General features: G+C 36.8%; 2 protein-coding genes and 1 long non-coding RNA gene across 4 annotated transcripts in view; 2 read left to right on the plus strand and 1 right to left on the minus strand.

Annotated features, from left to right (window-relative positions):
- Positions 1 to 60: 60 nt before the first annotated feature.
- LOC113069902 (uncharacterized) lies at positions 61 to 11528 on the minus strand. The gene is made up of 3 exons (XR_003279822.1): positions 11217 to 11528; positions 6121 to 6220; positions 61 to 547 (listed from the first exon to the last, which is right to left on the minus strand). It is a non-coding gene; the product is annotated as an uncharacterized LOC113069902 (long non-coding RNA).
- LOC113069901 (vesicle-trafficking protein SEC22b-B-like) lies at positions 1047 to 5263 on the plus strand. Of its 2 annotated transcripts, XM_026243013.1 has the most exons (6): positions 1047 to 1262; positions 2475 to 2486; positions 2577 to 2686; positions 2826 to 2986; positions 3075 to 3221; positions 4068 to 5263. In XM_026243013.1, exons 1-6 carry the CDS (start codon positions 1188 to 1190, stop codon positions 4220 to 4222), a joined length of 660 nt encoding a protein of 219 aa, XP_026098798.1. In that variant the 5' UTR covers positions 1047 to 1187; the 3' UTR covers positions 4223 to 5263. The 2 variants fall into 2 exon arrangements, with proteins under 2 accessions (XP_026098798.1, XP_026098799.1); XM_026243014.1 differs by lacking the exon at positions 2475 to 2486.
- Positions 11529 to 16463: 4935 nt separating the features above from the next.
- LOC113069904 (neurogenic locus notch homolog protein 2-like) overlaps positions 16464 to 16985 on the plus strand; it is a 51287-nt gene continuing 50765 nt past the window's right edge. Inside the window, exon 1 of the mRNA XM_026243015.1 lies at positions 16464 to 16799. Within this exon, the coding sequence (XP_026098800.1) occupies positions 16727 to 16799 (73 nt within the window). The 5' untranslated portion in view covers positions 16464 to 16726. The remainder of the gene's footprint in view (positions 16800 to 16985) is intronic.

The raw sequence follows: 16985 nt of genomic DNA on the forward strand, positions 1-16985 counted from the left end.
TGAAAAACAGTGTAGAAATGGTATGGTTCATGTTTTACTACTGTCTGAGCAGGACACATTACCCGAGACTGCTCTATCATCACCTAATCAGTGTTTTACTGCTGACTAATATATGCACCATTAATCAGTGGTGGAAGCAGAAAGAACAACAGTACAAAACTATTTCCAGTGAGAATACAAGTAAAGAGACCTAAACCGTGTCTGAAAAAGACAACTCGGCTCTTTAAAATTCAGGTCATGACCATGTTTCCTGTAGAAAAGGCTGCCTGACTACAAATTAGAAACTGTACTTTACTTTAACTGGACACACTGGATACCCTTTAAAAAGTTTTGCAACATCTCATGCTTTGATCAATAAAGTATTTTTCTTTTCGATCCTTGGAGATTGTCTGGTACAGAAATGCCACTAGTCCTTTATTCCCGGTGTCCATTATAGACTGGTGTCCAATCTCTCCAAATCGCTGTCCAAAAGACACGTTCGTTATTCCATGTGAGAAATGCTGCCATCTAGTGTCTGCTGAGTACACCTGCCGTATCTGTCTTCAACCTTTAAAAAACACGCCAGACATAATGTTAAAGGGAAACTGATTTGATCTTCGAGTGGGGTCAGAAATCATAAGACCATAGTTTTTAAATAGTATTGAAGCTTTAATGAAAATTCAAGCCTGGGCTCTCTGTGATTTTGTAGGGCTGGCACATAATATAAGCACACCCATCACTTTTATTGGAGTTATTTTTGTCCAGAAACGTGTGTACATATATTTCAAAAGTAAATTATATATATGGAAACTTCCATGAATAAATATTCCATTGCGGAGAAATAATGGGTTAACAAATAGCAAGATATATCTACTCTTGTTGGAGGACGTGGTAGACTGGTGAAATCAACTGTCCCTGGTCAAATATCGGATAAATGACTCAAAACTAAATAATTAACATTAACTTCTGTCCTTCAAAGTCAGTATCTAACAATATCTAATCCATAATCACAAACGGAACCAATGATAGCGGCTTCAACAAGTAAAACCCCGCGGGACAATAATACAGCGACACCAAATGTTCGCGTATTTCCGGCCAGCTCAGCGTACGGAGGAGTGTTGTGAAGCTGCAATTCACACACAGACATTTGGACAGCTGTTAACCGCTTCACAAACACCTACTGTGGGGAAATCTGACATTACAGCGAAATGGTGCTGCTGACAATAATCTCTCGGCTGGCGGACGGACTGCCGCTGGCGGCTTCAATGCAGGAGGACGAGCAGGTATGAGCTCACTGATGATCTTTTACCATCTATATTAGGCCTATGTGTGCTGTAAATGTCACAAGTCAAAGAGCAAAATCTTTAAATCATGACGTTTACTTCTAAAAGTGTCTAACGTTAGTTATCGGGATTTGTAATCCACAAAAACAGAACTGTTTTAATCTGGCCTTTATTAGTTCCGATTGCCATAATTAGACATCTGTTGGAGTGTTGGCACTCATTTGAAATACTTTATTTGGAACCTAACGGTGTCGTAAATCTTGATATATATATATATATATACTTGTTTATTCCTCGTTTATTACTCGGTGTGATCGATTTGTTAGGAGAGGGAAAGAGAGAGAGAGACTTCATTGGATGGATTCACATAATTTTGATAAGTTAATTTACAGCGCCCTCTTCTGTCATGTCACACCATTTGTCTACCCTCAATGAAGTCAGATACATCATGAAAGATTTTAGAATTGAATTTTTTTTTTTTTTTTTTTTACAGTAGTTTCCAGGTATATTATAACCTCCTTGTAATAAAATTTGTGTATATATGTTTATATGAAAGCACTTTAGGTTGGACCCTAAATTAGTGGTGCCAGAGACATTAACTCATAAATATAGGAATAAATATAACATAAAAAATATGTATAACATTTAAATAAATTAAATAACTGTAACCATTTAAATGAAGTTATAGTTCAAATTCAGTAGTTCACTGGGGAAAAAAAATTACCTTTGTTATGTGACTCCCCTTCTCTGTTGCACAAAAGAATTGTAGTAAATATTTTTGTAGATAAAATAACATGCTCCATTTTGTTCTATACAATGAAAGCATATAGTGATGTGATCAGGAGCTGTCAAGCGTCAAAGGCACCGAATGATATGGTATATTCCACATCATCTGTACTTTCATGATAACTTTCTGTGAAGAGACCAATGTTGATGTGTGAAGTGTGTCTTGAAAATGTACTGTGCATAAATGCATCCTTAATTTGGAATGACTTCAGGACAAGTAAACAAATGCATAATTTCCCCAGTTTATTTTGTGGTTTATTTATCGCTGTTATTATGTGTGCGTATGCATGGTTTCCTGTAATCTAGAGAACTATATAGGCAGATATAAGAGCACGTATAGTTTCTCCAAATACTGTTAATGTAACTACTAGTCATTTGATTTAGGTCTAACATCTTTACGTTTCCTCATTTCATGCTGCCATGAAGGGAAGTGAAAAGGTTTGTTCACCTATAGCTTTGTAAAATCTGAAGAGGATTGAGTCCAATGTAAAATCTAATAATCTAATAAATGTGCACTTTTGTTCTCAGATGGGTCGAGATCTCCAGCAATATCAGAGCCAAGCCAAACAGCTCTTCCGCAAATTAAATGAACAGAGTCCAAACCGATGCACCTTAGAGGCTGGATCAATGGCCTTTCAGTAAGTGTACAGTACAGCTAATAAAATAATTAATCACAGATTTCATGATCCCTCTACTTTTTATTTCTAGTTGTTCACACAAAAAGATGTGATCACTGAAACACATGGCTAACAAATGTCTTCTCACCTCTTTTCAAAGCTATGTCATTGAGAAAGGTGTTTGCTATCTGGTGCTCTGTGAGGCCGGGTTTCCTAAAAAGCTAGCCTTTGCTTATCTCGAAGATCTGCAGGCAGAGTTTCATGAACAGCATGGCAAGAAGGTGCCCACTGTCTCCAGGCCCTACTCCTTCATAGAGTTTGGTAAGAACCCTCACTCTCTCATTAGCTAGTTTCATTTATTTCCTGTCAAGAGACTATCTTGTAAATCTGCTTTCTTACCTGTCCAAAGACACATATATTCAGAAGACCAAAAAGTCATACATCGACAGCAGAGCACGTAGGAACATGAGCAACATCAACACAGAGTTACAAGATGTACAAAGAATCATGGTGGCCAACATAGAAGAAGTTCTGCAAAGGGGGGAGGCCTTATCTGGTAAATACAGCCTTTTTATCTTTCATCTGCTTTTGAGGCATGTAAAAGACAAAATGTACTCAATCAAAGCTGAAGTTAAAAAGCTAGTTTGACTGAATGATTCACCGTCTTCCCTTATTTAATAAAAAAATATTAAGATGCACAAGATTCTACAAATCAATATGCTTTTATAGGCTTTAATTACAAATATTAGCAAAAAAAAGTTTGCATTAATATAATTTTTACACACTTTTTTTTTAAAGAATTCAATTTTCAGCAATGACATTTAAAATGCATTTACATTGTTACTAAATATTTATGTTTCAAATGAATGACGTTCCTTTGAACTTTCTCTTGATTAAAGAATCCTGAAAAAAACAGTTTCCAATATTAAGCAGTGCAGTGTTTATAATAATAATTGTTTCTTGAGTACTGAATCGACATTTTAGTATGATTTCAGAAGGATCGTGTGACACTGAAGACTGTAATGACAGCTGAAAATTCAGCTTTGCTATCACAGGAATAAATTACTTGTATTTAAAAAAAATTATATAGAGGTGGAAATCTGTTATTTTTAAATTGACAACATTAATGTTATTATTACCATATTTTTTGATCAAATAAATGCAGCCTTGATAAGCATAAGCGACATCTTTAAAAAACAAAAAATATATACTCAAATATCATACTGACTGCAAATATTTTGAACAGTAGTGTAGAACAGTAGGCCCTTGCTCAGTCTATCTACTAAGGAGTACTTTCCCTGAAAAGGTTAAAAATCCCCGAGCTAAATCTGCAAAATTGAGTACAGTACTGTACATTTGAGGTTTCTTTTATTCATTTCCTCATGTTTTTTTTTTTTCTCAGCGTTGGACTCGAAGGCCAGTAACTTGTCCAGCCTGTCCAAGAAATACAGAAGTGACGCTAAGTACCTGAACACTCGCTCAACATATGCTAAGCTAGCTGCGGGTGGAGTCTTCTTCATCATGCTGATTGTGTACGTACGCTTCTGGTGGCTGTGAGGTGTGGGATGTATGGAGGGAAGAGGAGCTCTTGAGGTTACAGGGGAAAAGCAGACGGACTCTCAAATGATGAAAAGGTCAACATTTGTGTTTTAAAGCCACAGCTTGTTCTTAAAGACTGTTGGATCCAGCAAATTCCCTCCTGATAAGCTGTCGAGTCCCTAACCTGATCATCACCGGTATCTGTTTTATGAACTACACAGAAGCTTGTCTGCACTTGTTTGAAGTGTAAATGAAAGAGAGAAGGAAAGTGGGTTTCCCTGTATACTGTATGTCTTTGTGAAATCCCTCAGTTCATGGAAATTAATCTTATATGCTGTAAAACAGTAAACCATAAGAGCAGCAGTGCATCCCAATAAAGGTGAATTGATCATTCATTAACATTGAAGGTTGGATCAGTTCCACTGACCATCTATTAATGCTCCTCATGCTATTGACATTAGGTAAGGTCTCCTTCCAGCCAGGGGTGTAAACATAACATTTGTGGGGCACTGTATTAGTTAAGATGTGGTCCCCCCAATTATCTGCACAAAAATAATAATTGTATTGACCAACCAGTCAGGCTTCTATATAAACCAGGTATTCAATAATTAAACTCATATCTCTAAAAGCCAAATGAAAAGGATTGGTTTATTAAGCCTTTTTTAGAATTTGGTGCAAAAGTTGCCCAACAAACAGCACTTGCACTGCAGTGAGGAGATATGCTGTCATGTCCAGTTACTCAATCCAGACCAGATCACTGAAACTAGAGAGTGGTGGCCAACCAGAGATTTGGGTCAACTGCAATCCGGTGCAGTCTAGAACTATATATATTTGTATCTGTGGTCCTGCCTCTTGTATGGTTGCAGATGTGATATCTGGCCTGGGCTCCAACAGCTTTCTCTTTCAGTCCTTATGTTAATCCGTGTTTTACATGCATTGAAGCATTAAACCCACAGTAACCAACAATACGCAACAACTGGATGAGGCTAAAATGCTCATCAGAAGAGAGTTTGTTCATCTCACCAAACCTACAGCATAAATAAAATTATTCCAACTCGATTTTTATTTGCCTTCCTTTCTTGATTTACAGTTCACACTGACATGTTTTTTTTTATCTTTTGACTGGTAGGTGTCTCATTACAAGGTCATGTCAATCTTCCCTACAGAAATGGTATCACTGGTCTGTAGCTTTTTGGGTTTTCCATTACCAAAGCAGGTCATTCTTTTTATGTAATTTCACATGAAGCCTACGTTTATTGTAGCTTTGTACAATTATGGTTGAAGAGCATGACCTGATAAACTCCGATGGGAACATGACATCCTTGACAAGTTACTTAAATGTCATAAAGTCTGGGGGACGTTTCCTGTCAGACTGGTTTGCTTTGAAAAGCATTACATTTGTTCAATTGAAGTAGGTGAGTTCAAATGAAGCCCATTCAAAAGCCTTTTTTGAAATAGCCTCCTTACGTCAATCTAAACAATAGTCAATGCATTTTATTTATTGACTGAACACTGGCATGCCACAGGGATGTGTTCTCAGTCCATCGTGAATACCATCATCAAGTTTTCTGATGATGCCACCATAATACTGATAACAGACAAAAGTGAGCATTTCACAGAACGGTGCTATCACAATAAACTGGACCTAAAATCCGGACCCGACCAGAAATCAACAGGTATGTGATTGGCTACATTGCTCAACACTGCAAACACATGTTGTGAATGTAAACTTGGCCTATGCTTGAGCCTGTTAATCATTTTTATTTGTTGTTTTTCTGCAATAGATGAATAACAATTTATTGGTTTTTAGATATTTTATGTTAAGATATTTCTATTTTGTGGGAGTCCTGTGAATCATTTTATTTTCCCGCATCCTGTACACACACAAGTCTCTACCCACTCGCACCCACACTCACCCATCAAGTCTTGTACATGCCACAATCTGTTGCATCGGATCCCACAGGAGTGCAGGTCTCTAGTCTTCACTCTTAACATTTTGGCTTTCAGACTCCTTTCCTGTCAAAATGGAATAAAATGTTTTAGTTTACCAATTATCTGCATAAAATTAATGATTGTACTGACCGCCCAGTCAGGCTTCTATATAAACCAGGTATTCAAGAATTGATCTCATATCTCTAAAAGCCAAATAAAATTGAGTGGTTTATTAAGTCTTAATTCAAATTAGTCTTTTTCATATCGCATTTAGACCCAACAGACATTTTGGAACTTTCATTTTTTTGGTGCAAAAGTTGCCCAACAAACAGCACTTGCATTGCAGCAAGGAGATATGCGGTCATGTCCAGTTACTCAATCCAGACCAAATCATTGAAACTAGTGCAGGGGGAGAGTGGTGGCCTACCACTTATTTCAAGAAGAAGAGATTTGGGTCAAATGCAATCCAGTGCAGTCTAAAACTATATATATTTGTATCTGTGGTCCTGCCTCTGCAGATGTGATATCTGGCCTGGGTTCCTAAAGCTTTCTCTTTCAGTGCTTATGTAAATCTGTATTTTACATACATTTTAGAACTAAACCCACGGTAACCAACCAGATAAACTGAAGAAATACTCATCAGAAGAGCATTTCTTCAGGTCACCAAACCTACAGTATTAATAAAATGATTTATTTGTTTCTGGGTGTACAGTTCCCACTGACATCAGGTTTTTTTTTGTTTTGTTTTTTATCTTTGGATGGGTAGATCACTGTCAGTCATACCGAAAGAAGGGTTCCATTGGCCTGTGGCTTTTTGGGTTTTCATTACCAAAGCAGGTTAGTCTCTTTAAGTAATTTCACATGTTCACTCTATATGGTTGGAAAATATTACGTGATAAACTCAGCTGAGAATTTCTGACGTTATCATTAAAAAAAAAGTAAATGTCAAATAGTCGGTTTATAATTTTTAATATGGGGGGGGGTCTGTTTCAAAATTTTAGTTAATGTTTGCCACTGTAATAGTGGATTTCTCCTGACATAATCTACAAGATAAAATAGTTTTTGGTTAGAATTGGCGTTCACATCATGGCCCATGTGAAATAAGCATTTTAGGTTTTTTTTATTTCACTTTTTAAATAAAAATATAAATTATATTTATTTATATCTTTAATGTGTTTCGTTGATGCTTCAGTCCTGTTTTTAAGTTAAACTTTAAAAAAACGTTTCTCGAGGCTATATTTTCTGTTTCGCGTTTTACTTCATAAAGGGGTTTTACGTGAAAGTCTTGCAAATGACTGGAACTCGTGTGAGTGTGCATTGTTTTACATATTTTTAAAGAATACTTTTAGCTTTTTTCATATGCAAAACGTTTCTGATGAAGAAAGAGTTTTTAAGTGCTCCGTGTGTCCACCTGCTTTCCATGCACAAGCACCAGAGTGCGCCCAACTGCAGTATAAAAACCCTGAGAAACTAAACGTCTCCAAATCTTCCTGTTTTTGGCCCGGGCCTCTAATCGTCTTCCGTTACTCTGAAGTTTTCAGCGAGACGGAAATCGAGAAATAGAGCTGATTTTAGAGGCTAGATGCAAGAAAGGTGCTTACCAATTTTAAATTTTTCTTTCTTTTTTTTTTCTTTTTTTGCAGAGACAACGAAACGCTGACGTTCGTACCCCGTTATGTCTGCGTGTGTGCAGGAAGTGGGCACAACCGAAAAGAGAAGCTGCCACGGTAGCGTGCATCACCAACCACAATGCTCAGACTCAGAGTCAGTCAACTCTTCACCCCTTCATTTTTTTTCTTTGCAGAGAGGGAAGTGAGAGTTTGCTAGGGCTGACCTGCTGATAAACACTGCCAAGCCTTGAACTACTGCGAACTATTTGTCTTTGTAGATTTTTTTTTTTTTTTTTTGAATGTGCAATATTCTTAAATTTATTTGTTACCCCTCCATCCTAGTACATCCCTGCATCTTACTCAATCCCGTTCCATTATCATTTATTGCACAACTGTTTATACACTTACTTATTTGCCAATTTCTTTTTCTTTTTCTTTTTTTTTATGTGTGTTTTTGTCTCTGTGTACTGGAAGCTTATGTCACTAAAACAAATTCCTTGTATGCGCAAGTTTACTTGGCAATAAACCTCTTTCTGATTCTGAGAAGTGTGCGCATCCGATTCGTGGATGCATGTTTAGCAGCTGCTGTCCTTGGAGTTTGCAGAATATATGCATGTTTAGCAATGTTATTTATGAAAACTCTCAATTCACGAGCTCGCCCTTACATATAATCTGATTAGGCAAATAGTAAGCATATTTTGTCATGCTGTCATGGGGGGTGGAAGGCTCCGATTTCGGAATATAGCCCGAACCCAGAAAACTCCCCCCATCTCGGCTGTAGGATGAGAATAGATTAAGAGTGAGGTGAAGGTGGGGGGTTACTCGTAGAATATAGAGGCAAGTAGGCTTTGTTTATAGTCTATACTTATTGTGCTATATATGATTAGCTGAATGGCTTACACATGTGCCACACGCACACCAGTAAGCTGATAACTCACAAATATCAGCTTATTAAAATAACCAGTTTTCCCCCGTTTACATGCACATCAGTAACCTGACAACACCAGTAAGCAGTGTTTACATGACTTTATTATTAAATCAGCTTATTTCCTTTTAGTGACGTCAAAAATAATCATTTGCGTATCTGACTCCGAATAACAAAACTTTGCTTTGTCTAGATGCGCTTAGATCTGCACTAAGGATGCGTTCCTGTTACAGATCACACATGCGCTCTTCATTAAGACGACAGAAAGCGTGTTATTGCGTTTACATGCAATGAGAAATTGGGGTAAGAGGCAAAAAACTTCCTTTGTCGACTGCTTTCTGCTTATGCCGTTTATGACCTTACACTGTTAAAAGAAAACGGATTACCGCGTTTACATGACCACGTGTGTTTTCGGCTTATTAAGCAAAATTGGTGTAAGAAAGCGCATGTTAACATGCTTAGGCTGATTATCTGATCGTGCTCCTCTCGAACCTTGTTAATAAAACATCACAAGCACCAAATGATGGATCTGATTTGTAGTTCATGACCCTGCTATCACCGTTATGTCCTCCCACACACTTTGTTACTTGGAAAAGATCACATTATTTCAGTATCAAAATCATTTAGAGACGGACATAGATAAAGGGTTGATTGATAAAAAAGAAAGAAAGCCCTTTAAGATAAAATTTTCTGTGAAACTGCGACCTAAGAAAAAGGTGTATCTGTGTTTCTATCTCATATTCACCTTCGCAGAAGACCCTTATCTGACACTGCGGGAAGCTGTGTGAGAGGGGAAGTGTTTGCATACTGTTGATCATCTGCACAGCTTGAAAATTGCATGAGTGATACAGACAGGGCAGAATAAGGGCATAGCGCTCTTATATAGAGTCGGAAATATAAGGCCGGAGGAGGGCGAAGGAACATTTTTCCACCCCTTTGATCTCTTGCTCTCTTTTTTGTCGTCTTCCTATGTCTCTCTTTTCTGTTGCCATTGTGGCAGGGGTGTGTGACAGTCATGTGAAAACGAAGCAGACTGGATTAAAATACTTGGTGTGATCAGGGGTCAGGGTTTACTGCATATGTACTGAACACACCATAAACTGATTATGCACACACACACACACACACAGTCACAGAATGGTTTGCAGGAAAAGTTAATATGTTTGAACAATGTTTGACTCTTATGAGAACTGTTTTGGAGAAAACTGAAAATGTGGTAGCACTTTATTTTACAGTCCTGTTCCTCATGTACATACTATGTACTTATTATAGTAATCACAATAACTATGTAATAACTAGGTACTAACCCTGAACCTACCCCTAAACCTAACGCTACCCCATATAGTTACCTTGTATTACCAGAACTTTCTTAGATAAATACACTGTAAGTACACTATAAGTACATGTAAGTACACGTACTGTAAAATAAAGTGCAACCGAAAATGTTATAGTACAAAAATAAGAAGTCTTACACTGAGAAAAGAAAAATTGAATAGATGTTTTGTATTTAGCCTACTTTAGCCACTTAGTGTTATTATGAGGAATATTTCCAATAGCGTGAATAGAATTTATTAAATAGACTATCCTTTCGAAAAATATAACATGGTAACTGCACTTTTTTGCCAAAATACCATAGCTACTACTACTAGTTATTTTTACTTCTGTAAAATAATAATATCTATTTTTAATACATTATGATATTATACACACATGCACTACCATTTAAACATTTGGGTTCAATGGTTTTTGGTAACACTTTACCGTAAGGTTTTATTTGGTAATGTTTAGCTGCTTAATTAATTAACATGAACTAACTTAGAGCAATATACTTCTTTAGTATTTATTAGTCTTAGTTAATGTTAATAACAGTATTTACTTATACATTTTTTACGATCAAAAGTTGTTTACAAAAATGAACAATCATTATTTATCATCTAACGTTGATATTGAAGTTTAATGCTGTAAAAAATGTGGTTCGTTGTAAATGCGTTAAATAATGTCCACAAATGTGATCCTATTGTAAAGTGTTACGTTTTTCTTTTCATTTTTAAAGAAGTCTTTTTATTCACCACTTTGATCAAAATAGAAAAACAATTTTCTGTTTTATATATATTTTTTATTTTGTAAATATTTATAATTAAACTATTTCAATTAAAATGTAATGTTTTCCTTCTGAAAATCTGAAAATGTTTTGTTGGAATTATTTCTGCAGGTAATGACAGTAGCATGTAAAACTAGTTACCATTGTGTATCTATAATACTTGAAAAGTTTTGTTTGGCCCATTTTATTTTATTGACTTGATAAAGGTTGATAGATTACACCTAATATCTCATTCACATGATAACTTTTTATCAAGCCATTCTCAGTTTGACACTTTAACCATCATAAATCTTACAGCATTAGTATAGTGCCGTTCTCACACTCCGCTTGTTTTGTAAGCGTGTTGTAGTTCTAGTTGCCATATTTATCACAAAATACCATGAATCCCAACATCAAGCTTCCTTTTTCTCTTGCTCACTGTTCAAATTGACACTCTGATTTCACCTTTCTCCATCAGCTCTCCTGCTGTCCTCTTTCTCCTCCTGTTTCTCCTCTCTCACGCTCCCTAGATTCACATCGCAGAGCCTTAGCAGCTGTATTCCAGTCTACAGGGGTCGTAAAAACCTGGGACGAAAGAGGAAGTTCTGAGGGAACTTGTGAGTTATTGCCCCCCAGCGTACACACAGGGGCCTGGGAACTGCCCTCCTCCCTCACGGCTGAAGCTTGATGCCCCTTCACCTTGTGTGTACACAGTCTCCATTACATACACTAAAAGGAGTAACCCTCGTACTGAGGTCACACTAAACCTCATATGTATAGCTCATCAGCCATATGGGAGCGTATAGTTATGTGTCACTGTAATTGTGTTAGAGATAGGGATACTTCTTCTTGCTGCTTAACTAAGTTTTGGAAAAATTTTCAGATTCATCTGTATATATATATATTTATTGATTTATTTATTGCTAAACTATATATATATATTTTGAAACTATCCTGCAAAAAAACTTGAACTCATCTTAGCTGGTTTAACCTGAACTTTTGGGCTGACCAAGCTGGTATTTATCTGGGTATTGGTTAAAAAGTACCCAAACCCCAGATAACTTGTATTGTATTGAACCTGGAATTTTCCTAATGATATAGCCACCCCAGTACGCCTTCAAATACAGTCTGTTTTGTTCAAACTGCTAGCTAGTTTACCTGCAGGAGCTCTTACTATATGTCAAGCTGGTGACTGCAGATGGCAGTATTAATAGTGTCCTATCTAGATTAGCTACGCTGCTATAGGAGTCTGTGTTGCAGTCAGAGGTGTGAATACCAGAAATGCCTGGCTTCAGGATGGATTTATGACACAATTAACCCTTGGAAGGAAAAACACTTGGCTCACTTTACACTTTCCCTAATGTCATGCACTTACATGTATATGTGCATGTATGTATACAGCCTGTAATAGACAGTAAATCTGCATATATATTGATATTTGCTGATCTTTTATTTGATTTACCTCTTCATCTTTCTCACTCTCACTTATTCCATCTGGACTGGGTGAGAGGCTACCGACCATAGAGAATTACTTTGACCTCAATGCACTTCTAAGCAGTGGGACCACCTTCAGAAAATCAAAGGGCGGTTTATTCAGCACGATTTCTAAAACGGTTTGCTATATATGACTAACCCACACATACACACATTTTTAATGGATCATTAGAAATGTCCTTTAGAAGAACACGCAGTTATATGCTTCGTACCGTAATCACTTACAGTACATTTACAAGTCTTTTTTTCCCCAATTAGGTTCACATACTCTTTGCAGAAAATGTAAGATGTTTAACTTTTTTTGTTTGTTTTATATTTAAAAAAAGTTTAATAAAGCCATTGTATTCTACAAGTATATATATATTTTTTACTTTATTTACACATTTGCACAAATTATCCTGTCCAAAAGTTATATTTTGTTTTGTTATTATTTATTTATCACTGTTATTTTATTTTACTTTACTTTTTTATTATTTTAGTTTATTATTTTTTATTATTTTAGTTTCATATTTTATTATACTGTATATTTTATTTATTTTGTCTTGTTACCCCTTAATTAAAAATGTAAACTAGCTTCGAATCAATGATATATATATAAAACACAGATTCGGCAAGGAGTATGTAAACATGTATGTGTCCACATGCAGACCCTGACCCCGATGTCACGAATGGTGGCCTCAGGCTGAAATGATATAGCCTTCGTTCTCCATGTCTGTAGGTCAATGCTCATAAACATGAGCGTTCTCCTTTTCCCACAGTGTTATATTAATAGCCCTCTCACCGTGTATGTGATGGCTGAGTAGACATCACATTTGCAACAGCAAATTCCACCTGTCCCGGCCAAGACCCAAGGTCCGCTTACAGGACACGCATTAAAATTCTCCCCCTTAAGAACCTCACGGCTTTAAATGCCAGCTCTCTCCTTACATCTTCTTCTTCTACTGTCTTGACCCCTCTGAGGACAAGAGTGGTTTTCATGCCAGGATGTGTCAAAAGGGGGCCGCAAGCCGACCCAGAGACCCGACCACTGTGGAACATTGAGAAGTGGTATGATGCTGCGGTGATCATAACACTTGCGCAAAGTGAACCTGATACTTGAGAACTTGGCTTTTGTCTATGGTTTGTCTAAAAGACCATAACTGAAAGGCAGTAAACAGTAAAATGGGTTTTACACAACCAAACTGAATTGCGAATGCCTTTCAAATTCAAATACATTTCTTCAATTTATGTCACATATTTGTGGCACTGTGTCTCTTAATGACAGCTTTTCTGAGGTCATTAATTCAGGAATGTTTCCTGTTCTTCTCCTGATTTTAAATCTTTTAACTGTCTTTTAACTGCATGATGTTGTCTTGCTGTACAAGACACTCCATTGTGTTCCGAACCGAACACACGTTACATTCAAAAGAGCAACATTTTCCAGCTTCATGTGTGTCATATTCATAATGCTGATGCAAATGATGCCCCTGCATGTCACATGACTCACCACGTCACAACATCATGCTTTCAATTCACTTCACATTCTGGAGAAAAGAAGGTACTGTTTTATGACTGAAACTATGCCATCATTCATTACAAGTCACATGCTAGCATTTATATTAGATTTTGACAAATTAAGTTTTTCTGTGTGTGTAAAAGAAGATGTGATGACGTAATACAATGATGCATGGGTAAGATGATGCATAAATAATTCAATGTATGAAAAGCAATTAGCAAAAATTTGTAAACATGTCAAACTAATCCATGCTATCCTTTCCCAGACCTTACCTGCCATCGACTACTGTAACTGGCTCTCTTTCTGCAATGACACTAGGAGTAAACATATAATAGAGATCCATGAGTTGCACACTTAAAATATCTTAATCACTTTTATAAAGTATGTATTTGGAATTGAGAGCCAGTCTTAAGGCTATATATGATCAACACAGTCTCATCTTACAGCCACTGGTATAGTTTTTGCAGTGCCATCCAGCTCATATGTCGCAGAAGATTACAGTGAGTGTGAGATAATCTACCGCTAAATATACCCCTCACTTCCTGTGGCCCCTCTCTCATTTCATTTTAAAAGAGCTAGAGATAGGTGATGCTTCCGCCAATCTATCTATCTATCTGTCTGTGTGTCTGTCTGTCCATTTTTTTTTTCAAACTGGTAAGTTCCTTCTTAAATGTCTAGACCGAGTTTTTGGTGTGTACTAAGTGTAGTTTCCCACGCAAATGGAGGGTGGACCAAAGTGGGGGTGTAGGTAACCAGTAGTGAGGCAATCAGTCTTTTGATGCCACCTAGCCGCAATATATCAGCATTTTATCTGGCTCCTTTGACGCATGGCTACTGCGATAAATCACCCTCTGGATGGCAGGCCATGAAAAATTGTCCCAGCAGTCTCTGACCTTTGCCTTATCATGGGTACATTCTCTTATTTAGATATTTACATTTGCAGGCTTGGCATAAAGTGTCTGTCAATCTAAAATAATGTTTGTTTCAACTTTGAAAGGCTGTTGAAGGTGTTTTCATTAGTACAGTATGTAGTACAAGTCAATATGATATGGATGATTTCATTTCTATTTTTTTTTTTTTGTGATTTGAGTTGACGTACCAGATGTGACAGATTTACTCTCTTCCCTTTACTACAGAAAAGATACTTAAGATCTAGCTCAGACATTTTCTTTTTTTAGAAGTTTAAAATAAATGAAACTTAGTTTAACAGATGGCTACAGCTGACATATTGTACAGATGTTTTTTTTGCTGAATGAGCATAATCTGAGCTCAGAGGCACAGATGGCACACAAAGGTTGAAGCTGTTATTATTTTTAGGGACTTTAAGGGAGTTTCCAGAAGAAACTTCTAGTGAAAAATGAATAGGTGAAGTTAAGTGTTCAGTATGAATGAAGCTAAAAAAGAAATGTGACTTTGATAAAACAAACAATGTTGAAATTGTGCAATATTTTCACTAAAGATCTCTTACATTTATGGGAAATTGATTTGTAGAATGGATCTGAAAAAGTCATCCTTGAGGAATGAGCTTAGACCTGCAAGCGTGGAAAAATAGGGAAAGAAAAGAAAGTCTACGGCACCCTGGAGAAAGGTATTATGGCACAGTAATGCCTTAACTACAGTCTGTTAATTTTCTCTATTCAATGCAAAGTCTTTCATTAGAAAGCATTGGAGGATATTAACAAAAAAAGGGATTGATTTGTTTATTTTGCCTTTACAATAGGAGCCCTTCAATGCAACATCTTAAATAATAGCATCCCACAGGCACATGATCTCTGTATAGATGGTACTTGATTCATGACATATTTGAGTTGTAATGTTTTGATGTCTGTAGGTGAAACTAACTAGGCCAGGACAGGAGCAGCTTGTTTCACTGACTGATATAATGTTTCTTCCTCAGCAGGTGACATTGGCTGTTTAATCATTTTTGTTACAAAGGTCTCTCGAAAACTTTAACAATGCTTAAACATGACAATAACTGCATTTGGCACACATCAAGCATGCGGCTGCCCTTTTTATTAACTGCTAGTCTGTGGAAATGTGCCATGTATATGCACAGATTCAGTCATAAAGTTAAATCCTTTCATGTATTCTCAATATACTTCTTTTAGAAAAGTAGCCTGTAAAAAAATAAAGAAGTATGAGGAACACACACACACACACACACACACACACACACACACACACACATAGGCCTAAATTTGAATTTGTGAACAAATCCGCTGTTCATTTGTGCTAATATCTCAATTAAACATACAAGCAGTCATCACATGTATTGGGACAATTACTAAAATATTCAAATTACAGACATAAACATATCGAAAACAGATTAAAAACAAAATGGTGTTGTTGGGTTATGGTTAATCAGAACACAAGAACACCTTTTCGTTATTAATATGTTTTCTATTACATATTAAAACGATAGGGGGTGGGTCATCTACCAAGTAACGTCAACGGGTGGAGAGGAAAAAGTAAAAGAACGGGTTCAATCTGAGTCATACTCGCCTTTGCAGAATAACTGAAAATTCCTCCGCCATGGCAAAAAAAGGCAAATAAACTAATTGGTAAAAAATCGACCCTTGATTCGAAACCAGCTAAATAAATTCATAGTTTAACTCTTTGAATGTTTTCAATAACTTCTAGGAAGTCAACTTTTGAGAAGCTTGTTATTCAGAGACGCATCACAGACTATAGTTCCTCCCGTAGGGTTGGCGGAAGAATACTTCGTCTGCGACTTCAGGGAGTGAAAGAAGAAGAGAGAAGTTCAGAAAGTTTGATCACAGCCCAACAACGAGAAGGAAAAACTCTCAAATGAAGGCAGTATACGGATTTAAGTGACCAAACGGGACATTCTGACAGACAAAAGACGATTTCTATTCCAAATAGTATTAGTTTACCTACTCTTGAAGATCATTTTATAATTCGTTACGCTTTAACCTGACGGAGCTCAGCCTCGCGCTGGCGACTCTATGTGGATTTTACTCAAAATATGGGCCAATTACCCGCTGTCTCTTCGGGCAAATTCATCCTAATCGTTTTTTGCTGCTTTAAAGTATCATATGGTGAGTACTTTATGGGCTTATATATTTCAGAACACATTTCTGAAGTGTTTTGCCGTCAATACGCTCTGAACGGCGGTGTGAAGCATCAGCGCTCACGTTTCTGTTCTGCACGGCGAGTCTCTCGAATGGCGTGTGTCAGCTTAACTTTATTTTAAACGTACGAATAAATACATTTATATAATATGT

This window comes from Carassius auratus, unplaced genomic scaffold (genome assembly GCF_003368295.1).
Source record: "Carassius auratus strain Wakin unplaced genomic scaffold, ASM336829v1 scaf_tig00002576, whole genome shotgun sequence".
Taxonomy (NCBI): Eukaryota; Metazoa; Chordata; class Actinopteri; order Cypriniformes; family Cyprinidae; genus Carassius; species Carassius auratus.